Raw genomic sequence first — 24681 nt, 5'->3', positions numbered from 1 at the left:
CTTTCTTCCGATGAGATAAAACATTATCCTATTATATGACGAAGGCCTCTCTCATGCCTGATTCCCCCTGCTGCAGCCAAAATATCCCCTAACACCTACACACAGTCCCTGAACACATGGCTTAGGCACACACACACACACACACACACACACACACACACACACACACACACACACACACACACACACACACAGACACATGTAAGGAGGCTAAGAATCACACATCCCTTACCTCTCAGCCCCTTCCTCCCTCCTTTTCTCTCTCCTTTCTTCTTTGGCAGCTGCACGTCATTTTAACTGTTCTCTATGAAACCTGGTATTCATAACTGCTGGTCATGATTCCACCCTCGAGTCCTACAAATATCATAATGGTAATAGTTTAATCTGTATGGTCTTGACCCTGTCCTGTTGTTTAGATGTGACCTGAGTGGGAGAAAAGAGGCTCCCTCAGCACTCGCAACACACACACACACACACACATACACACACACATATACTACAGCTGGGAGCCATTGTCTCCATGAGAAAGCAACGGTCAGTCTGACTTCTCAGAAAGTCTATCTATCTATCTATCTATCTATCTATCTATCTATCTATCTATCTATCTATCTATCTATCTATCTATCTATCTATCTATCTATCTATCTATCTATCTATCTATCTATCTATCTATCTATCTATCTATCTATCTATCTATCTATCTATCTATCTATCTATCTATCTATCTATCTATCTATCTATCTATCTATCTATCTATCTATCTACCTATAGTGGTGGAAGAAGTATTCAAATCCTGTACTTAAGTAAAAGTACCAATACAACGGTGTAAAAATACTCCATCACAAGGCATTCATATTCCTGCTTAAGGAAAAGTACATAAGTATTATCAGCAAAATGTAATTAAAGTATCAAAAGTAAAAGTACTCGTTCTTTGAACATCGAACAATGAACATTTCTGAGCAGTTTTTAGGGGACATCTGTCTTTGGTGGAACTGCTAACAACCCATAGATATCTGAAACACGACAAGGAGCCACAGCTAGACACCTGAGAACCACTGGTTTAATCTTTAACAATGTGTTGAATTTTTTAAGTTTATCAAATATTTTTTAATGTGAAATCTTCAACTGAATAGCAACCAGTAACTCCAGCTGTCAAATAAATGTAGTGGAGTAAAAAGTACAATATTAGTCATATCTATATATAATCTATCTATCTACAATATATAATATATAGTTATTTCAGTGCTCCCTTGACCAGCTTGCATGTTAATACATTAGTAAATATAATCCTGTAACATAACATATAATAATATAACACAGGTGGGGGCTATTCTGCTGCATAATTAATATAAATATAAACATTTTGCTGACAGTACTAGCTAGCTAGATAACTTCTATGCCACAACATTTCAAAGTCAAATTTTGTAGGCTACTTTTTATTCTTTTTACTTTATCTAACAGCTACTAGTTACTTACATGTAATTTTAGATTAAGATTTTACATACAAAATATACTTTTTACTCCACTGCATTTATCTGACAGCTATAGTTACTTACAAGTAACAGATTAAGAATGTACATTGAAAACATATGGCTAATCATCTTATAAATTATGATGCATTGTTATATATGGAAAACAAACAGGAAAGTAGTTCAAATTGGCACCATGTCCACCAGCTACAACATTAAAATGCTGCCTGATGTAAATGCACTAGTACTAGTATGCACTACATAAACGGTACTATATTAAAATTTTGGGTAATACGCTTATTTGCTTTTACTTTCATGTCAGTTATCTTAACTTAGCATTAAAGGTCCAGTGTGAAACATATAGGAGGAGGTATTGGCAGAAATGGAATATAATATTTCTAAGTATGTTTTCATTAGTATATAATCACCTGAAAATTGGAATCATTGTGTTTTCAGTACTTTAGAATCAACTGTTTTTATATACATAGGGAGCAGGTCCCCTTCTACAGAGGTTGCCATGTTTCACCGCCATGATTCTACAGTAGCCCAGAATGGACAAACCAAAAACTGGCTCTAGATAGGGCCGTTCGCATTTTTCACGAGTTTCGCGGCCACCGTAGTTTCTCCTACACGCTGGAAGGGGAGGGTGAGGCGAGTGGTATTCAAATGATTGCAAACTGAAATTTCACCGCTAGATGCCACTAAATCTTACACACTGGACCTTTAACATGTTACATCTTTTTCTTTAATCTGTACAAAAAACAAAGTATAAAAACAACAAGAGACTACGCCTGGCCAAGAAATAATCCCACACATAGGCCCTCGTAAAACCACAAATTGTCGTTTTTACACTTCTGATTTTGTACGTATTAAGGTGTTAATTAGTGAACTTTAGAGGTACCCCCCCCACCACCCATGAGCAATAAAGTCTATCTATCTATCTATCTATCTATCTATCTATCTATCTATCTATCTATCTATCTATCTATCTATCTATCTATCTATCTATCTATCTATCTATCTAGCATAACTGACTCAGAGAAAAAGATGTTGAGTCATGGGTGAGCAACCAACCAGGAAACATGACAAGGAGGTGTTAGGTCAACACACACACACACACACACACACACACACACACACACACACACACACACACACACTTATACACTCTCTAGCCCCTTGCCCTAACCTTAACCATTACAACTAAATGCCTAACCTTAACCCTTACCCTAACCCTAACCTTAACTAATTGTAACCTGAACCCTAAAACCAAGTCTTAACCCTCAAAATGAAGTCTCTACCCGTGGGGACCTCAATTTTTGTCCCCACGGTGTCACAAGTTGTGGGTTAGTGTGCATTCAGGTTAAAGTCCCCACTGGGATATAAGAACATGAAACACACACACACACACACACACACACACACACATGCCAACTGACTGGAAAAAGACCACATGCAGTCTGGAGAGAGTTTCTCGACACCTTTGTGTAAAGAAGTCATATTGTAGAGTACTTATTAGAGTTATCCACCCACAGCCTTATCTAGGTTTCTTAAAGCACGAAGGCCATGTTTGTGAAATCATAATTCATGTCAAAATGAGTGGCTGACATTTTCCAAACAATTCCTCATGTAACAGTGTTGCAACAGGGCAGCCGCCAGAGTGTAAAAAATAAACGTACAGACCATGGTTAGACATTGTACATCATCTAGAATCAGCTCCTTTATTTGACAAATAAATATACAACCACCCAAACAAAAAAATGTCATGTTGATAATAGTGTCTTTAATGTGATTTAACTCTTTCCAAAAATGGATGTCTAAGTACAATGGTGTATATTTGCACAGGTGAGACCTCATGACACTGACCTCCGAAGGCAAGATATCAAGAGAAAACCATAAATATAATCATTACCCCGGTGTCGCTGAGACCACTGATTACAACATAATGGCATACAGTACAGGTGTGTGTGTGAGTGAGTGAGTGTGCAGGGTTAAGATCTTGATTGATTGAGTGTGGGCTGAGAATGTCATAGCCTTGCACACATAGGATGGGTGGAGACTCCAGACATTGTGGAGACACAGGTTATAAACTTGGGAGAGACATTTCTCACAAAACACCATTGTTAGTCTGCTTTTATATTTCAGATGAGTAATGTTTTACAACAAACAAATCTGCTAGTTGGTTGAGATAATTTCACCTGTTTTCGATGCAGTTTCTTTAGTTTCGGGAATTTTCTATAAATGTCATGGACATATCAGGACCTTGGAACAAGATAATATAAATAGATTGCTTCATAAGTATAAAAACAACGCTTTGTTTCATTTATTTGCAGTGGTGGAAAGTACATTTACTCAAGCACTGCATCCACCATTACCAGTGGCAACATTAAAGCGATGCACATGAATGCATCCATAGTTGTAATCCAATAATATAATATGATTTTGAGTATATTTTGATGCTTATACTCATGTACTTTTACTAAGTAGAATTTTGAATGCAGGATGTTTAATTGTGACAGAGTATTTCTACACTGTGGCACTGCTACTTTTACTTAAATAAAAGATCTGAGTACTTCTTTCACTGCTGTTCTTTTGTTTTGTGAACAGGTGACAAAACCTTACCGTACTGGCAGATTTTTTTGCTTGTTTTACTGTAAAAAACCCCCAACCATTTCAGGACTCTATAATATCCCAAATGAAAGTGCATTTATTTTGCAGTTCATCTTTCTGTCTCTCTCCATTGAGTTGAGCAGCTGCTTTGTTGGCAGGACGCAGTGGTGCAAAGGCAGGAGGTGACAAAATCAATTCCACTCACTACAGACTATAACAATCAAATGAGAACTAATTAACTATTTACAATGTTAGCTAGTGTCACAGGGAAAGTGCTGCCCCCCTGGTTGTATGAGCCAGACAAGCAGCAGCTCAGCGCTCAGCTCGACTGATCTTTTCTATTGTGTAACTTCTCCACAGGTTGTTCTGTTCTGTAGAAATCATTCTAGGTTTTACCTTCAGGCATGGGAGAGAACAGAGCTGCAGCTTTCAGCTTGTCAGGCCTGTTTCATTCTCCATCACTTGCTCATCCTTTCCTTCCTTCTCTCTCTCTCTCTCTCTCTCTCTCTCTCTCACAAACACAGCACATGCTCCACCATGCACAGTCAGAGGCAGAAATAATATTTTCATTGAAAGCTTCTTGAACTCAGCAGATGGGATAACATGCCACTATTTTTGCCAAACCGCCTTTTCCTGGAGGTTGCTGTTAAAGTTACCCCCAATTTTAGGTCAGCCAGTTATGGAGCATGTCATCAATAAGGCGCAAAAATAATTCAATTATACAGTCTCAATTTGGTGCTCGGACCAATTATAATCCATTTACCCTCAGTGGATGATCAATAAACTGATGGTCAGAGTGATTTTAATGTTTCTGAGAGAATTGTGATTTGCTGCCCTCTGCTGCTTTTGTCCCACATTACATCTATTTTTCAATTTATTACTATATATAACACAGCGATCTGGACACAAGCCCTTCTCTGTGATTACAGTATAGGGCCATCAGTTACAACATTATTGCCCTCACTAATGGCTTTGACTACAGTAATAATTTCCCTAACTGATCATATTATCTTCACTTGAGCAATTAGCTAGCCTTTTATGTAATCTAAAGAATGATGGTAAAATCGGCACAGCAGGTTTATGGGAATTTATTTTTATGTCTGTTCTGACAGGTTTATTATTGTTTATTTTTTATGCTGCTGGTCTTATGTTTTATCTTTTTTATGATTGCTGGTTTTATGCCATGTGTGTTCTTATTGTGTTGTTACTCTGTGCTGTTAATTTATTGTAGAACTGCAGTGCAGAGTCCAAAACAAAGTTGCTGATAGAATGAATACAAGTCCTACTTAGTCAAGTAATACTTAGTCCCCCTTTAAACATTACATTAACTATCATAAAGAAAACTCATGTGGCTGTGGCTTCAGACGCTTTGTGACTCTCAGGCCTGTATGGGGTTGGCTCCTTCTTCTTAGCACAGTGGTCTTGGGTTTAAATCTAGCCCAGGACCAGTTTGTCATACAACATACTCTCTCACATTCCTCTCATGTTGTTGTGTGTGTGTGTGTGTTAAAAATACAGGCTTATTCTATCATATCAAATATTTTCTAAAAGCATATGGTGAGTTTTGAATGACTTTTCATTTGATTTTTTTTGTAGGAAAACAGCAATATTTAATTTCTTACCTGACTGATTACCAAGACTGGACTGGCTTATCACTGTCTGCCTTTATTTTGTCTTTTATTCTATTTACACATCATGGCATTAACTTAATGCTATTGACATTAAATCTTAGAACAAGAGAAGAAAGAAAAACATGTGTGTGATGTGTGAGGGATATGTGTGTGATATGTCATTATATAGATCAGACTCTCTATGCACTGTATGTGATTCAATATGTAGTACCACCCATGTTTGCATCAACAATGGGATATCCCCCATGTTGTTTCTCCATGCAATGCAAGCCCAACACATGAAATGTTTTCCATAATCACAATAGGTGTACCAAACCAGGAACATTTATTAGATACTATGTGTGCAAAATGGTGGCAAATCTACAGAGCTTTAAGTATAGGTGGCTGAGAGGCCAGACAGAACACAGTGACTGTTAGTTGGGGAAAAGCTGTCAAGATTTACACATAATTTTTCTTTTTTCAGCCACATGTAGACCAGTTGAGGCCTTGACAGCTTTTCAAACCAAAAGAAAAATACTCACAGGAAAAGTAGAGAGTGGACACACACACACTTCACAACATCAGTCCTTGGCAGGAAGAGTAGGAGCTGGGGTAAGTACACAAGTGACAGAGGGAGCCGTACACAGCAGAGTCATCCTTTATAATTCAGTTCCCATATTAAACAAGGTGAGAAATGGTGTGCAGTCACAACCTAGCAACAAATACTCAGTGTAGCAGGTTGGCCTTAAGTTAACTTATAGGTTTGGTTCTTTGAGTACTGAAGGAAAAATCTCAGCACAGTCAGAGGTTTGGAAAACATCAGATGGGCTTTTTGCCAGACCATCATAAAACTGCTCTCCAGGTTAAACAACAAACAATATTTATAGTACGGAGGCATCCAGCACATTACGATACAAGCACACCCACATTTGAAACATTTAAACCTGTTAATTGTTTTGTTTGGGCAACTTTTTAAATAGCAGCTGAATACAGAATACTATTTTCAGACAGTAGTTTTGCATTGTGTGTGTGTACAAGATGTGTACAAGTGAATTTTGTCCAATAGGGGACAGTATGAAAATCGTCATGGGGGGGGCAGAGAGTCAAATTTTATTTTATTTTTGCTGAAGGGAGGGTAGTCTAACTTTTCTGGGAGAGTATGGGAGGGTCTTTAAGTGGATCATAAAGGTGTGTTTTGTCATTTGCAGAGAACAACAGTCAATACTGTTATATTATTTTGAGATTCGAGGGGGGAGGGTGTTGTAGTTTTTTCAAGTCAACGGTAGTGTCCAAAGAAATTATTAATATCTCTGGGGATGGTCTTGCTTTTTTAAAAAGTAAAACATAAAGTTCAGCCCTCCTTCACACCCAAATAATTTTCGTACAGTCCCTAACTCTGAAAAGGCAGAGTGTAGTTGATTTTAGGTTACCACTGTACTCTGAAAAGTTTAATAATGAATAGTTATATGTTTCATAAAAGCAGTATTTTAGCTCCAAATGTATCTTGCTGAATTGAAAGCTAATGTGGAAAGATTATGTACTGCAAAGCAACTAATCATAGAGGCTTAGTAAAGACGTGAAAAGTACCATGATGCACATTTGACACTAAATCTGTGCCTTCCTCATGATTTCCAATAATTTGCTACAGAGAAATAAGCTTATCCAAATCTCCGATGGAGCACCCACATGTGGCGAGTTTTAATGAAGACACATTTACACGACAGCCTTGTACAACTCGTCACCACACACATTTTAGAAAGTTATTTGGTCCAGCATACACCAGTTATTTTACACATATTATTCCATCCAATTTTAACATTACATGCACATACACACATCCTTCTGGCCCGTCTGTGAAACTAGATAACACTTTAGGCCACAGTACTCAACATCCTGCAGCCACCATTACAAACCAGAGTCATATGAAGTGAAATAGTTCTACCACTTGGACAGTTAAAGTTTGCTTTTGGTGCCTGGTAACATTAATATTTCTGACATTTTATCTGGAAAAATGTGAACTATTTGACCCTGGTGTTCACTATTTGGTTGCTGAGCTCCCAACAACAACAAATCTAATTCTACTATAACTTGTACAGTGGTTTGATAGCACCTGATAAGGTTATACTGTAGAAGTCCATTTAGTGTATGTATATTATTTCAGTAAGTGAATATATTGTACAGCAGTTAGTTATGAAGCCCTGAGGTCAGTCATTTTAATTCTTTATCACATCCGCAGCTAATCACTTAAATATCTTTACTCACTCTTATGACAACTGTCTCCCTCCGGATATAAACACAGACATCTGTGAAGCACTGTACAGAGATGGCACACTGACACATACAGCACACCACATACATGGAAATCATCTTATACACCACTGTGTTTCAGTACCACAAAACAAGAGTTTTTGACAAGCGATTAAGGGATCATCATTTGTCTGACAAAACTGATGCACAGTATCTCGCTCCTGCCCATCTGCCTTTGTTTACTCCCATTTGCACACGTGACATAAATGAATGGGCATAAATAAAAGGTAACAGATGTCTCTGTTATTTGTAAAAGGAGAAAAGGTAGAAAATGGAGAAAAACGTCCTCACTGTTGTAGTATGACCCATCAAAGTGACATTTCTCTTTTCATATTGGTGGTTATAATTTGTTTTAAGGCTATATTTGGGAATAGGATGTTAAGCTTTCTGACTTTAGTGGGGCTCATTCATCCCTCTTTCCTCCATCACTGGGATCCCCTGCTGTATTTTTTTATTCCTTTATTATTATTTTACAAATAAGTTTTATGTGGATCTATGAATGTTTTTGAGATGTGTTAAAAACTAATATTGTAGTGCTGACTCCAGTGCATCTGTGAAAATCTGAAATATTACTTGAGGTGAGTCATTGCAACAATTGGACAAGGGCATAAGGCTGCATAAAACACGTTCAGCATATAAAACTCTACTGCAGAGGTGATAGATTTATTTCTCTAGTTTCTATTAATCACACCATGCAGGACAGGATTTTACTATATTCATTTTGTTAGAACCTATCTTTTAAAATCTAATCTGTTCTAGTCATTCACATCAACTCCATTTCAGGACATCAACAACTCTATACCAATGCAATGAGAGGAAAAAATGAGCTGGAAAAGGCACTATAGAAATATCTGATTCATGGCTGATCAATAGAGACGTCTGGATAGAATAATTGTAGAGAGATCAGTCTGAGCATTTAAAATGGAGCCTCTGAACTAAATGAACAAAAGCATCACAGGGGAGGATCCTCTGCCCTTCTCTTCTGATCTATGATAAAAAGGAAGCCGCTCAGCTCTCAGTCTGCAATTGGGGTGATAACAATTTTACCATATGGGCAGAAAAACTTCAAATACTTACTCATATATAATTTGTTGCCATGTAATCGTGGCCTTGCAGAGTCTCCGATGCATAATTTCTTCTGATTTGTGGTCTGAGCTCAGAGATATAAGAACTACAGAAAACCTCTGCGGATGTCACACACATCCTTGACAAGTGCCATCTAAAGTTGTGTGTGTGTGTGACACCTGCTTCAGCCATGAGCTGCAGATTAAATGCCCATTTACAAATGCAGCCATCATAGAGGCTCATTTTTAGACACACTTGACACACTGTAAAGGAAAAATTCATGCTAGGATACTCTTGACAGTTATATGTGCTTCACCATTTTGCGATTTTTAGCTGAATTTTCTTTCTCTGGTGTATTCACTCCCTAAACCTGCCTCGTCTACTTTCGCTTCAGTTAGTGATGATTGCATCCATGCCCCTTACTCAGACTACAACATGCCTTGCACACACACACACATGCATTCAGGCCGTCTGAGGTTAATTTCAGTGGAGAAATTGGTTCCTCTGCCCTTAATACCATGGATTTTTCTGTATATTTCCCTGTATGATTTTTAAATGTTGATGTATGATGAATTGGTGGCTTGTTTTCTTTTTTTTTTATTCAGGGACTATCACTATTTTTTCCCCCCTAAATTATCATTGATATTTTAGGAAGGTAAAATAATTCTTACATCAAATATCACTGAAGTTGCATTGGAAATAGGTTGGTGCAACATCACCATGTCCACATTTAGCCAGTTATTACTGGGAATCTGAAAAAATACACCATCAAGCAGGAATTGCAGGGAGCGATATCAAGCTGTTTTGCTGTAACGAACAACCTAACACTTAACGCATCTTAAAATGTTTTGTTTTCTGATCTCCAGCGGGTTAACATCACAGCTTGCTGCAGTGATGTAGAAGTGTACTCCAGAGTGTTTGTCAGTACACTGTGACATCACTGGTGGGTGTGTTTACAAGTGCAACAGAGCACACTGCTGACCACACCCAACCACACCCAGCATCAGAGGTGCAACAGACTTGAAAACACTGTTATTCAGCAGGGTATTAGCAAGGGTTACTTACAGTTATTTAGTAACTGTTTTAAGAGTTTTTATTAGTGTGGATTTTTCCTTTAGTAACCAATATAGGACATACAGTATGCAGCCTAACAGGCAGGATGGGTTTCTAAAATGGCTACAGATGTACGTCATTCCAATAATATGACCCAATCAATTTCATACTAAAAGTGCGTGTAATTTGTTGATATCAAATATTGTATTAAAATGAGTTGACAACTACATGACATGACAGGGGTGAGATTACCAGTGTTGCTCCAAGGTGAACAGTGATTAGACACATGACGACAACATTCAGTGGTTCATTCACACACACACACACACACACACACACACACACACACACACACACAAAAGCAACATTGACAACAACGATGCTTTGGATTAGTGAAAAAGTTAAAAAAAATCACAATCTTGAGTCTCAGTGACAGAGTGATCATGGACATACACTCACAGTAATTTGTAAACAAAATATACACATACATACTGTAACTTGTACTCTAAATCTACAGTGGAAATCTTTTCTGTTTTGGTTATAGTCATTAATTTTCAGTCTTATTTCATTGGCGTTTTTTTATATAGTCCATTTCATTTATCTACGTATATTTACAGAACGTATCTATCCATGTTTTCCATATTTTTCTGAGAGCAGTGTATACTATCATTGGGTTCAAACCTAAAAGAATAATTTAATAAACATGTTTCTAACTTTACAATTCTCCTCAAAGTGCAAGACTGTGATGGGGGAAAGTGCATGAGTCCTGCCAGCGAATCACTCGACAACTCTACTCTTACTGTAATATGTATTCATACATCAATCCATGCTGATTGAGCAAGCACACATCAAAACCTTTCACTTAAAACCGTCCTAACGTGATCCCAGCATGACAATAACATGTTGACTGTGTAACAAAGCAAAGTGGACTGTAGAGTCCTCATTAAAGCTACAGACAGCAGTGTGGTTTAGTTTTATGGTCTGAAGACAGTAAGTGTATTTTAATCAGATAAACGCTCGCCTCTCCATTCACACTTCCGTTGGCTGATGCCAGATTTAAATGTTACTTGGCAAGAAATGTGCCCCTGGAAGAAAGCAACATTCATTTTGTGTGTCCAATATGTATCCATGCTTCCATTTCAGACAAAAAGGTATTGGATGAAATATATTTTTCTGAAGACATATATATATAATGGACAGTATAGCCATGGGTATTATTACTTGCAAATGTTCTCATAAATAGTAACTTTCCAGTTATAAAATCATGTGTCACTTTTGCAAAAGTGAGTGCCATATTTTTTAAATCGTCAAATAATTTCACAGTTAACTCATGTCAGTTTACTTCTGGAGTTCCTGATGAGAATTGGGCACCAATTTGAGACCAGGGGTGCGTGAGAAAGCAAGTCAAAGCCCCAAAGTCTTTTATCTACATTAAGATTTGTTGCATCATTTGGTTTTTCTGGGACATCTTATAAGCCACCAGTGAGTCAGTTTTTATTTTCTGGACCTAAATCTTGCCAAACAATATTATCCAAACCCTTGCACACTGGCCAAGATTGTACTCGTTGCTTAGCAACACTGGCTTACTGAGCATTTAATCAAGGAGATTTTTAACGTGTTCTGCACTGCAAAGCCAAAGTACAGTTAACTACACGAGTAATAAAAAATACAAATAAGATGGCTTTATCTGCTGCTGTTGACACAAAAGTAGGCTGCAGATTTGATGGCATATATTGTGAGATTGTTTTTGTTAAAAGACCCCAAAAAACCTATGTTCTCAATCTGCTTCTTACTATGAGCAATGTGAGCCTACATTCTGCCAAAGTTGGATCAGTTGTTGGTTTGAAGTGGGTGGGGCTTTTGGAAAAACATGAGGTCATGTATTTCAGGATTTAGCAATATTTAAATTAGAACCTGATGACAGTTGTGGGGTTGTTTCCACACCCACACAGTCCTGATGAAGCACATTAGGTGAGTTTTTAAGTGTTAAACGCTTAATAAATAAAACCTAAGAATGTTTTTTTTCCAAACTTGCCTTTTTATTCATGAATATTTATGTGTAGAGAAATACTCAAAATTGGAAATCGAATTTTCAGGGGCTTAAAGACATCCAAAACCAAATGGATTGTACTTATATAGCGCCTTTTAAAAGAGTCTTTTAAAAAAATCTTTTCTTTTGAAATGGGAGGTTGTGAATTGGTGGCACACTGCTGGGTGTGGCTTTATGTCACCTGACAGTCTTCCTCTAGCGAGTACAGTATGCAGCAACACGACGCATCTGGGTCACAATATCCATACATTTACATCCTCAGGCTCAACGCCGCGCACACAAATGGCAGTTCCACTTGCTAAATACATACACACACAAAAAAAAAGTTTCAAAACCCACCTGGAGCAGAAATCATTTTCACACTGAACAAGAGAACATCACAGTCCAGATTCTTTAAGCATGCAGCGTGTGAACACACCATATTCCTGGTTTACTAAGCTTTTGTTACAGGGTCACAGGTGTTTTTGCAGAGTGTAAATATCGAGCTACGTGTAGCTTTTAAGCCTGACGAGAACATGTTTGAACACTCACACGGGAGATTCAGGCTCATATCAATAATTTCACTCTTTGATAAGAGTTAAAACTTGAAGCTGACATCATTTAAGGGTGAATTTGTCCCGGTTTCATCGTACCGTTCCCGCCTGCATCTTTGCTTGTGAAATAGCTCCTGTTGCAAATCCTTAGTAAATCTGTGTGGTTAAAAGTTGCAGTTGAGGCATGTGAACTGTCCCATGGCTCATGATTCTCTACTGTGAGCAGTCGTGTGTTAATGAATATTTACAATACCACAGAAAACAACTAGAGGAAGAGACATACTGTGTAATGTCAGTATAATCACATAGACACAGACTGCAGAGTCTGTACAACTGTAATGAAGAGTGTAAATGCATGTGTGGGGATAGTGTTTGTGTGTGTCTGAGTGTGTGTTTTTGTTGTGAGCGCCTGCTGTCCTCATCCTCCTCCTCACTGTGTGGGGGAGCAGTCGTCTAAATCCAGCAGCTCTCTGACCAGTCTTTCTCCAAACTGCGCTCGGCTGTAGCGTTTAACCGTGTAGGCGTCAGACATCTTGTAGAGGATGTACGCATTGTTGATGGCGATGCTGATGCTCAACCAGAACACCTGCTGCCAGGTCTTGTTGGGCTTGTGGAAGATAAAGTACCTGTGGGAGAAAAATAGCTACTTACTCTAGGGTTTCTATTCAAAGATGTTCTATTAAATGAATGGATAAAGTTAACATGCCACTATAATAATATACTCTAAAAACTATGTAACTTTTGCTGAACAGTAACCATGCTGGCAACAAGTGTCAAAAACAGGGTAATGGAACACAACTTCACTTAATTTCCCAAATTCTCATGAGTCAGTTGCTTTAAAGACATCATCATTAGCCTGGAATTGGACCACAAGCAGGAAACAACAAAAGCTTGTGATGTACAGTGTGTTTACTTTGTTTCACTTGTGTGATAAAATATTGAAATGTTTATCTGTATGCTAAATGTAGTGTAACAGTAGAGAAGCACAAGTAGAGAAAAGTCATTATATAAGCAACTGAGTAATGCCAGTTACACAGCAATATCTATCTTCAGTTTGCTAACATTAACTAACAGCATTACACAATTAATCATTTGGGCTATAAAATGCCAGAAAATAGTTTTGTCTGACCAAAAGTCCAAAAGAGAAACAGAGAAAAGCAACAAATCCTCATGGTATTTTTGCTTGAAAGATGACCTAAACAATTAATTGATTATTAAAATAGTCATAATCATTTCAACTCTATTTTGAATGGTCAAGAAATACAGGAAATTTCTCTACATTGAGTGTCTAAACAGTCACTATAAGCCAGTGGTCATACCAGACCAAGTACAGGATGTATCTCTGAAACTGTTCATTGAAATAAGGGTGCGTTTTGTTGCTTATGAATTGAACATTTCATTTGTAAGAGAATGAGTGCGTATTTCTTATTTCAAACATCACAAGATCTCTCTTGGGCAGAATATGTCATGTTACTTCTAAAATAGGACTCAGGCTTCTAGTCACCACGAACCCACTGCAAGTAAGCAGTTCAAAGATTACAGATTATTATTTTGTAAAATGTTGTACATACTTGCTGTACTTGTCGTCGTATTTGCAGATGTAGCTGAGGTGTGCAGCAAAGGCCTCAACAGCCAAGGGACATGGGATCTCCCCACTTTTCCTCTTAATGATCATACCTGCCACAAACACACATACCACAAACTGAGAGTGAAATACATACAGCAGAGATCCCAGCGAAGGGACTCATTTTCTCCAGAGTCTGTGGTCACCTGGCCAACAAGCAGATAAGGGAGAGGAAAATAAGCACTCCTTTACATGAGAGAGGCTGCCCAGGTGTGCCTTTTTATTACTATTATGTTTTTAGCTGGTCTTTTCATTCTTTGGTCCCTGGTGAGCTGCTTTGTTTAATAGTCCTTTTTCACAACAGACATTCAGACTTGTCACAACAGGAAATGCACAGGTGTAACTAATAACATTAAGCATGGCTCCGTTCCATTTAAGTCCCAGTAAGCAATGACAATGAGCCAGCATGTACACTATCCCAGAGTAAATTTCGGGTACTAAATACACCATGCAGTTACAGAATTATGCTTCATTTTATATCTACAACACCTAGTTAAAATAACTGATGATAACTAATTCCAGACTCCTGTTATCATATAAATGCGTGCTGATTGGTCTGTAGGTATCTCATGTACTCTGTGCGAGTGTTAATTTGAGTATATTAATAGCAATATTTCTACTCATGGTTAATGGTAGGAGATAAAAATTAAATGAAAACATCTCCATAATGATGCAGGAGTTGTTATACCATGTTGTTTATACACATAACTTATCAGATTCATCATTTATCATCATGCAGAACTTTTTTCAGTAACCATTGAGTTAGTTATATAATATCACCCACATAACAATCACTAATCCTGATATGGTTTTATTGTGTGTCATAATAAGAAAAAAAAAACGTTGTGGTTATTGATGGGATTAGCAACTAATTGTGTTCTCCTTTTGTAGAAAGTGAAAAACACAAGCACACATATACCCATGCACACACAGAGGGGAAGGAAAATCAATATTGGCTTTAACTGATCTGGGGCTTCGCTTCCACTCTCTTCATTCAAAGACCTCAAACACACTAGATCATTTCAACTTGGTTGCAAAACCTAACAAAACTGTTAAATGGAGAGTGGATTATGCTATAAGAGGAGGGGAATATCATGATCCTGGCACCTCGTGGAAATGGATTATCATGGATTAGAAGCTCTCATTGATTTTTCCTGACACGAATGCTTAACAGTGTTAATTTTCACCTGATGATAACTTGCATCCAGAAACGACAGTACAGCTCATCTTATTTTCATTGAAAAACTCTCAGATTAATGGCGGCCCAAAGACTTTTCAAATGTTATGGCACATTTGTGATTTCCTACGATTCTATATACATGCACAATACATTTTGTACACTAATGCATATTGTATGTACCGTCTCCCGTCAGTGCTAAAATTCTTAAAATATTCATAATTCAATGAGATCTTTAGAGTTTCAATTCTGGGTGCATCGGAGCACCGTTTACCTTGTTTTGTTGGGGAATAACCGTTGGTGAGGAACCTGAAGTGTCCCTTGTTGTACCAGCTGATCAGTGACATGCTGCCTTTCATCATTACTCGTGATTGGCCGCGCTGCGCTGGCGTGGAGCCACAGACCAGCATGCTTTGTGGTAAGCCTGTACAGTCGCTCTTCCTGGTGCTCAGCAGACCACAACAGTAGATATCTGGAGAAGGATAAATACCTAGACATGTTAAAATTTATATAAATAACTACAACAGAGAGACATTCGACTAGTATATACACAGATGTGAGAAATATAGTGTATAGGAACGTATTTACTATAGATAGATTACCAAACTTTACTTACTAGATATGAAATGATTAGTAGATTAATCTATTTGTCCATAGACAAAAAATTAACTGGCAACTATTTAAAAGCTTTTTAAATATGACTATTGTCCAGAACTATTATAGTTCTAGGGATTTTTCACTGTGTTCTGGTATTTTATAGAACAAACAATTAATCGATTAATCAGCAGCCCTAGCTTCATCCATCCTTACTGTGTACGCAAAAAAAATGCACAATAAAAACTGTGCATTCATTGTGCTTTTCATGCATTCTGCTTCTGATGTGAACCAAAACTCACGGAACAAACTACTGTAGACTGTTTATCTCTCTCACAGCTGTACCACTTCTTCTCTTCTTCATATGCCATCTCTGTCTTTTGCTTTTTCTGTCTTTCCACATATTTCATTTCTTTATTTCTTACATGGATGAGCAGCGGTGAAACAATCATGTGGCTGACTGCTGCTGATTTGTTAATGTTCTCAATTTGGAGAATGATTTCTATCTGTGTAGTATGTGTGTGTGTCCACAGTAAGTGCTGCAGAGTAATGCAGGGCAATTAACTCCAGTTAATTAATCCAGCATGATAAATTTGAAAGAAAAATGTCGGACAATGCCTCCACAAGCTCAGAACGGATTTTTTCCCGGCTGAATGCCTTGAGGTAGCTTCACCCAATTAGGATGACAAAAAATTGATTATATCTCTGTATTTGTTTTTCTTTACTTGGCATACTGCAGCTCCGGCCGGTTGAGTTTGAAATTGTTTTTCTGTTATTGTGCCTTTCATGGCATGATGACATTGTCCCACATCTGCTATTATTATTATTACGAAAAAAGAAAACAGGTCACTGAAGAGAATTCAAATGTGACTCACCTTACCACAATAGGATTATGCTTTTATAATAAAAGATGCCTTTGGTATGATGAGCATGGAAAACTGCTTCAAAGATGGATTATCAGCATAAAATATCACAATTTCCTTCAAACCAATTTTCTGCTGATCTTTTGCAACACCTTCTGATAAAATATCACATAGTGAGAATGTGCAGTATTTGTAAGCCATTAACAGTAAGACAAAAAGAAGTGTTTGGATTCAGAATTTCTAGTCGTCAGATGTTACGTGATGTCCACTAAGTGCCCGCTTTACCTATTGATTTTTTGAGCTGTGACAAGGCTAAACACTCCCTACCAAATCCTCCATGATTTATTGTGCAACGGTCTACTGCAGTGCAATCCTGGTTCCTGTTTTCAGTATAATTTCTCCTTTTTTAGTCATGAATTTGAATATTTGGAAACCTGACAGAATAAATCAGCTTTGTGCATTAGTATACAATTACACTTGATTTTACAGTAAAAACACTGATTTGTATCAGGAAGACGAATATAGACGAAATGATCATTTTTTGCAATGTCAAGCTTTTTTCTTTTTATCTTGTTTTAGTAACGTTTAAGTTCCTAGCTGAGAAAAAATGCAAGTTGGAGTTACTACATGTCAGACAAATACAAGTACAGTCTACTGGCCTATGTTTTCATTGACTTATAAGTGAAATATGACAGAGGCATGCTTGTGCTTTTACACATTCCCATGTTCCCAAGAACAGATGAAGAAAAGAAAATTTCTCATTCTCACTGCACACTGTAGTGCTATGAAGTGAAGGTGAAATGCAACAGACTGTCTTCCTCTCTGTTCTGTTTAGCCGGCGGACGCTATCATCACACCATAATAAAAAATAAATAAACAAATTAAAAATGCAGATGGGAGATGAGATGAGTAGAGGGATTACAATCTACACCAAAGCAGAACACGAGGGAGGAGGGAGAGGACAAGAGATGCTGTTGCAACTTGTTTGTGTACCTTGTTTGCTGAATTCGGTGAAGAGGCTGAGGCTCGTGATGGACGGCCCGGTGAAGATGATAGTGTTCTTGCCGGAGATGTTCTGGCAGAGCTGCTTGGCCACGAGGCTGTGTAGCTGAGGCTTGTTCTTCAAAGTGGCCAGACCGTCTGTACCCTGGCCCTCCTTCAGATGGACTGAGATCTGCAGAGTGGGAGGAAAAAGACAGGACATGTAGATAAAAGAGATATAGGATTAGCAAGATTTATTTCAGTTTTCCCTAAAGTACCAATTTATTGTCCTCTAGGTTAGAAAATCATGCAGCTACTGTGAAAGTCTATAACCCTCGAGAGGCTGCAATGTTCATTTTACAAAATTGTGTGGTGGAACAAACAGCATGTTGACGCATTTCTTAAAGTCTTACCAGTAGAGGCTAAAATGTTTGTCCTGAGGTGGCGCAAGAGAAAAAGCCATGGAGTTTCTGAAATCAAAATCTAGTTGGACTGAATGCCTTTGGGAGATTTAATAATAATATGTTGATTAGACTATGAAATATCTGGTGTATAAGATGACGTTTAGAGGTGTCCTAGTGGCTTAAAGGAAAGTTCTGGTATTTTTCAACCTGGCATATATTATATATTTTCATGGGTCATGCTAACTCGCCACCTCTGTTGTAGATCCCTATGCTGTTATTAGAGACAAGTGTTTGAAATAATTCATGTAAAAATCATGTTTATTGTATCTGTAGGAGGCTTGCACAGTCTTCCCCTGATAAACCTTTTTTTGTGAAAGTCCTTGTTTCCCCAATTTTCTATAAAATAGGTGGTGAATGTAAAGTTAGCATGACCCATAGAGTCAAAATGGCCACATTTATGGGAAATACACCATTGATGTTGGCTTCAAGAAGAAAGCGTCCAGACAGTAAGTGTCCAGAAAAACAAGTTCATCCTCTGGAGAACATGAATGTGCTCAGTATATTTCATGGTAATCTGCCCAGCAAGTCTTGATACTTTAAATTAGGCCCTAACTTTTCAAAATTTCACAAAATATCTGTAATCTCCAAACTGCTTCGGGGATCACAGAAATGTTTTAAGAGCACCCACAGGGGGTTCACAGCAAATTTCACAGCAATCTGTGAGCTGTGCTTAGCTCAACACACTGGTACATGATGCCCTTGAAGATACAAGTCTCAAAAGAAATATGAAGAAGAGCTAGGCTTCCAAAGAAAGCCATTATCAAATATATACAAACAGAAATGTACACTCACAATCAGTCCAGTGTCCTTCTTGCACTTACAGTCCTGCTGTTGTTCACGACCTGAACGGCATTAGCCTGATTAGCCAGCGTCTACGTCAGGCCTTTAGCTATTACACTAAGTGAGCAGTCTATGCCTCTGTTTGTGTGTGTGTGTGTGTTTGTGTATCCCTGTGTGGTGAGCTGGCTAATGGAATCTCATTGATTCACTCCATTAACTTGTTTTATTTCTTAGATTTTTTTTCTCTCCCTTGAAACAATTCATTTAGAGAGAGAAGATCTCAGTGCAGACACACATCAGCGTACAGCGGACTGGTAAAGACTGAGTGACTGCCAAATGGCCACAGTCAGTGTGAATGATAATGCTTATTTGTTAACTGGAATAGGGCTTTAAATGACAGCTTCTGTGATTCTTCTTATGCACAACTCGTTTTACGCAGGAGATTTGGGATTACAAGCGAAATGATGAATCGTTAGATTTATCAGTTATTTTATCTGATATAGACAAATGATGACAAAAAGAAAGAAAATACGCAAATTAAAATTCTAATCATGGTTGGTCCTCTCTCCACTAATGAAATTCTGAACTACATCCAGGCTAAAGAAGGAAACACTTCCCCTGCAGCGTAGTCTTATGGCTGAGATTGGTCTTTTTATGGGTTCTGTACAGTGCAAAGTCCTTTCTTTACAATGTATTATTGTATTGCTGTACTTCCAACCCAATTTATTCAAAGCCTGGTTAAGTTTGTCATTTGGCAGGTCATTCTCAAACCTGAACAATATGCTTTACTGACATTCTTTGTTTATTCTGTTTCTGATGTCATGCCAGCATCATATACTGTAATGGACTGGGTGACATGTTACTGTTATATTATGAGTGTCAGTGTTCAGAGATATTACTTCAGTTAGAGAGCTAAGGATAAAAAGGACTTTTAAAGTGTAAATTATGAATTACTTTGCTGATTCAAATTGTTTTGTTCAGTTCAGATTAAAGATTTGTAGTCACCAACTAATTAGGTAGTGCACTTTATTCAAAGCTAAGCGATTGCATCTCAGTTCAAATGCACTTCAGTACGTACAACAGTAAGTGAACACATCCCGAACTGCTGCAATGTTCAGCTGTTGTTTCTTCTTGAGGGACACTACAATATACTTGTGTGTATGCTCTTCTGTTTTTGTGAGGGCCAATTTGAGTAAAAGTGGACATTTTTGGAAAGTGAGGACATTTTAGCCAGTTGAGGTTAGAATTATGTGTAGGTTAAAGGATAGGTTCACAATTGTTCAAGTGTGTCTTAAAACAGTAGTCTGGTGCCCACATGAACATTGAAACAGTTTTGGCTTTCTCCTGTTCATAGTGGCCATTAAATGATCCCTTCCCATGCATGTGGGACAAAATCCACAGTCCTCATTCTGTGTAAAAATGTATTAAAAAGTGTACCTTAAGTTAAAATCAGGCTTCAGTTAGACTATTCAAGTGGTTATCTTTTAAAGTTACTATCCCTCCAATGCAGCTCAACACAGAAACCCTGCCAGGGAAACACAAACAGGGATTTTTATACTAAAAATATCTTTTTTATGTAACTTTTCATCGCTGTGAGCACCACAAACAAAATTCCATTCATCTCCATATTGGGGTAGAGGTAGAAATCTCAGAGACAGATATCTCAAAACATGGACAAACCAAAGGTACTGTCAAAAAAGACTATCTGTATAGCTGGATACCACTGGAGGTAAATGCAGTGTCAGTGAAGGTCCTCTTCAGTATAGCAGTGCAAACGTTTGTGTGTGTGCTGTTGTGTTCTTGCGTGTGTGTGTGTGTGTGATGCCTGGATGGAAGTCCTGCACAATATTTATACAGTGATAAAAATCCCTTTAACAACTTGCATTCTGGTGGAAAAATTAGTGCTTTCACTCACAGTTTGGTTTGACATCCTGTCTCACAGATACTGGGTATTAGGAGGTTGCCTCAATCACTTGTCACCAATTTAACAATACAAAATAAAACTGCAACCCTTCCTAATGTTTTCTCCTCTGTCTTCTGTAATGGTCAGAGTTGGACAGGTCTGTCAGTCCTCCTGCACTGCTGGGCCCCAGTTAAATGGTGGTGTTATATAAGCAAACTATGTAGGAGTGGAAGGTTGCAGTAAGGACAAGGCTGTTAGTGAGCAGAGCAGCTATGCCTGCCTGAGATGTGACAACACAGATCTAATCCTGAGCCACTGGCTATTGCACTCAAACACAACATCAAAAGACAAATCTGACAACCAATATATTTGTCCAGAAGGTATTTCTCATTTCAAGAGTTTGATAATTTTTTTAACTCAAACATTGGGGTTTCTACATGTAAAGCCCGCAAATGTTCAAGATGAATTCATGAAAAGTGATTCTATTCTTTGTAGTGCTGACAAGTAATTGGCTGAATGCAAAATGAGGCAACATCGACAACCTGATAATGAGATTTGAAATTTGGTGAAGATCAAAGTTTCACGATAAGCTTTTTTGACTTCAGGCAGACTGAAGACTTTTTCTTGCATTTTTGATGTAAAATATTAGATTCCTGCCATGAAGTTTGAAAGCAGCAAATTAAAATACCCTCAAAGCAAAGAAACAAACTTGTACTGTCTCTCTTGCTTCTTCTCATTCCTACTTCTCTCTCTCTCTCGCTCACACACACACACACACACACACACACACACACACACACACACACACACACACACACTGAGTATTGTGTGCTGCTACCTGACAGATGAATCCGGTGGAGGTGCACTGTCGAACCCAGAGGCTGAACTTCCTCTTCTTCCTCTTCCTCAGCTCTCTTTCCGTACAGGTGGTGATGAACACTGGATCCTCGTCTATCAAGGGCTCATGAAGAACCTGGAAACACAAACGTTACTGTACATGTGAGTTTGTCTTAGCGGATTTTTATATAACCATGTCACAAGTGAAGTACAAGACATGTTCCTGGAAAAATAGCTGGCCTTAACAAAAGGACAAAAGAAGCATTTTCGTGTGAAGGATAAGAGTGAGGTTGTGTATGATGTAACATTACAGCTAAGGGTTAGAGAGAGAAGGCAGCCAATTGAAGATCCTCACAAGTCTTGTATGTGTTTGAGTGTGATACTGTAGAGAGAAAAAACTCTGTAACACGCTCTCAACTGTGCTGCTGTCTGCAAAACCCCTTTAGAAAAATGTCTTCTCCCTTGTCAGTTTCACAGTTGTTGCTTTGTCTTTTTGCATTCATATGTTATCCCCTTCAGAATTTCTTTCTTTCTGTCTGCATCTTTCTTTCCATAAACACTAAAAAGCAAAATGAACAAAGTAAAAAAAGTACTTTTATGTTCTGTGCAAAAAACAGACAAAATAAAAAATGCATCTAAAAAAATAGACAAGGCACCACTAAAATAGAGAAAAAGAGGTTCCATTAGACTTTTTTCAACTTCAGTGTGAATTTTGCCTCATGCAGTAAATTCAGTTTGTGACAAAGAAGTTATCAAAAAACAGTGTCTGCTGTCTGTTAAGCATGGTGCAAATTGACTAAAATCTAAATATGATGGAAAACTAATACATAAAAATATAATAGAGACACACAGTTTCAAGCTATCTACACGATTGTATGATTCTCCACCTTCATGTTTTGGACTGTTGTTTCCAGAGGAGTCACAGCAGCCACTTGCTGCTGAGGTCAGTGGAGACATCAAAAAGGGTTGCAGATCAGATACTGAGGATGAATTTCCCAATGGGCATTAAAGGAAGTTTTAAAAACTGGCACACATTCACAAATCCAAACACACACAAACAGAGGCATTAACAGAACACACACACAAAACCAAATATTTTTTAGCCCTTTCTTGGACATTATACACCTAAAACCTGGCTAAATATTTCCCAGAGATGCTTTCAACCATGCAGATAATATTTGCATTTAAAATTTCTCTCCCTTCCTCTGGTGTCATGATTTGACTAAAGCTGAAGTGAGTAGTTACCAACAGCTCTCTCCTGCTCTAGGACTGATAGCAACAAGTCATTTATTTAAAATATGGAGTTATGGATTATACAAGTGGAAAATTAATGAGGCTATCTAGCCTTTGGATGGATGACATCACCCAAACCACAATGGCCTTTTAAGAAATATCTCATCCTGTAGCTGCCACATTAGCACAGCGGTAGCTACTGCAGCACGTCTTTGTTGGTGATCAGATATTTCTCTACACCTTATCCTAACAGCTGAAAGCAAGGTGGTTACATTTGCAGATGAATGCTTTAAGTAAATCATTTGCATGGATTAACTAATCCTGTATTGTACAAAGAGAGGAAGAAAATCCATCTATCCACTCACTTGCGGTTGTGCAGTGGATGTTCTGTGAGGACTGCGACAAATGCTCCCAAAGATTTTACACTTGCAAATCAATACAAAGCAGTGTCAACACATCATCGTAGTGACTGCAAAACTGCCAGATTGACACAGAGAATGTGAAGCATTGCTGTCAGCAGGAGCTGACATAACATGCTCATATTCACACAGACACGCATATCATGTTGAATAATGCTAAGTGGCAGATAAATCCAGGTCACACAGACTCACATGTAGAGGAATATCCTGTATTTAAACCAAAAATTTGAGGACAAAGACGTCCTTCGTTCATTTCTTGACAATTAAAAATAGAGCTGAAATAATTTGTTGATTAATTGATTAGTTGATCGGCAGAAATTAATCAGCCACTATTTTGATAATCAAAAGTCATTTTTTGTCCCAGACTCTCAAATTTGAATATTTGCTGGTTTTCTTCTATAATATCAAACTAAATATTGTTGGGTTTTGGATTATTGGTACTAAATATGTCAACTTAGGCTTTTGGAAATTGTAATGGGCATTTTTTGCTATTTTCTGACATTTTATGGACCAAATTATTAATTTAATAATCGAGAAAATACAAAACAGATTTATCAATTATGAAAATAATCATTAATTGAACTCAAACTCAAACTTTCCTTCCCTTTGTGTCAGTCATTAGATGGGTAGATGACTTTTCCATTGTCTGTGGAGCAACAGTTTCAGTCTGTGCCACTCTCACTATCTGGGCCCACTCTCTGCCCCTGGCACAGAAAGCTAACATAAAACAAACTGGCCTAGATACACATGTACCCTGTCATTGCTAATGACACACACGCACATGCTGTCTGAACGCCGGTCTGCCCTCATTGTCATAGTTTAGTCATTTTTAGATCTAAGTGGATAGAGGGCACTAATGTGAAACCATAGTTCACCAAACCTTTTATTGCTTCACAATGAAATTAACTCATCAACATTTACATTTAAACTATTTTGTCGGTAAAATAAAATTACATGAGCCGAATGAAATGTGGATGTGATATGAGGAAGGGGTTGCTGTTAAGAGCCTGTAGTCTCAAATGCGTTGCAGCACTGACATCATCTTTCACAATGAAGATGATGTTATAGCACTCATTCTGCAGAAAGACCAAAAGCAATTTAATCAACTA

At 37.8% G+C, this 24681-nt stretch overlaps 1 protein-coding gene across 1 annotated transcript in view; it reads right to left on the bottom strand.

The window, feature by feature from the left end:
* Positions 1–6006: 6006 nt before the first annotated feature.
* pgbd5 (piggyBac transposable element derived 5) overlaps positions 6007–24681 on the bottom strand; it is a 28058-nt gene continuing 9383 nt past the window's right edge. The window contains exons 3-7 of the mRNA XM_044213822.1: positions 21922–22056; positions 17949–18129; positions 15773–15970; positions 14269–14374; positions 6007–13323 (exon numbers count right to left, since the gene is read on the bottom strand). Of these exons, the coding sequence (XP_044069757.1) occupies positions 13128–13323; positions 14269–14374; positions 15773–15970; positions 17949–18129; positions 21922–22056 (816 nt within the window). The 3' untranslated portion in view covers positions 6007–13127. The remainder of the gene's footprint in view (positions 13324–14268; positions 14375–15772; positions 15971–17948; positions 18130–21921; positions 22057–24681) is intronic.

Source organism: Siniperca chuatsi, linkage group LG11 (assembly GCF_020085105.1).
Source record: "Siniperca chuatsi isolate FFG_IHB_CAS linkage group LG11, ASM2008510v1, whole genome shotgun sequence".
Classification (NCBI taxonomy): Eukaryota; Metazoa; Chordata; class Actinopteri; order Centrarchiformes; family Sinipercidae; genus Siniperca; species Siniperca chuatsi.
The sequence above is the reverse complement of the archived record's forward strand: the minus strand, read 5'-3'. Positions and strand labels throughout refer to the sequence as shown.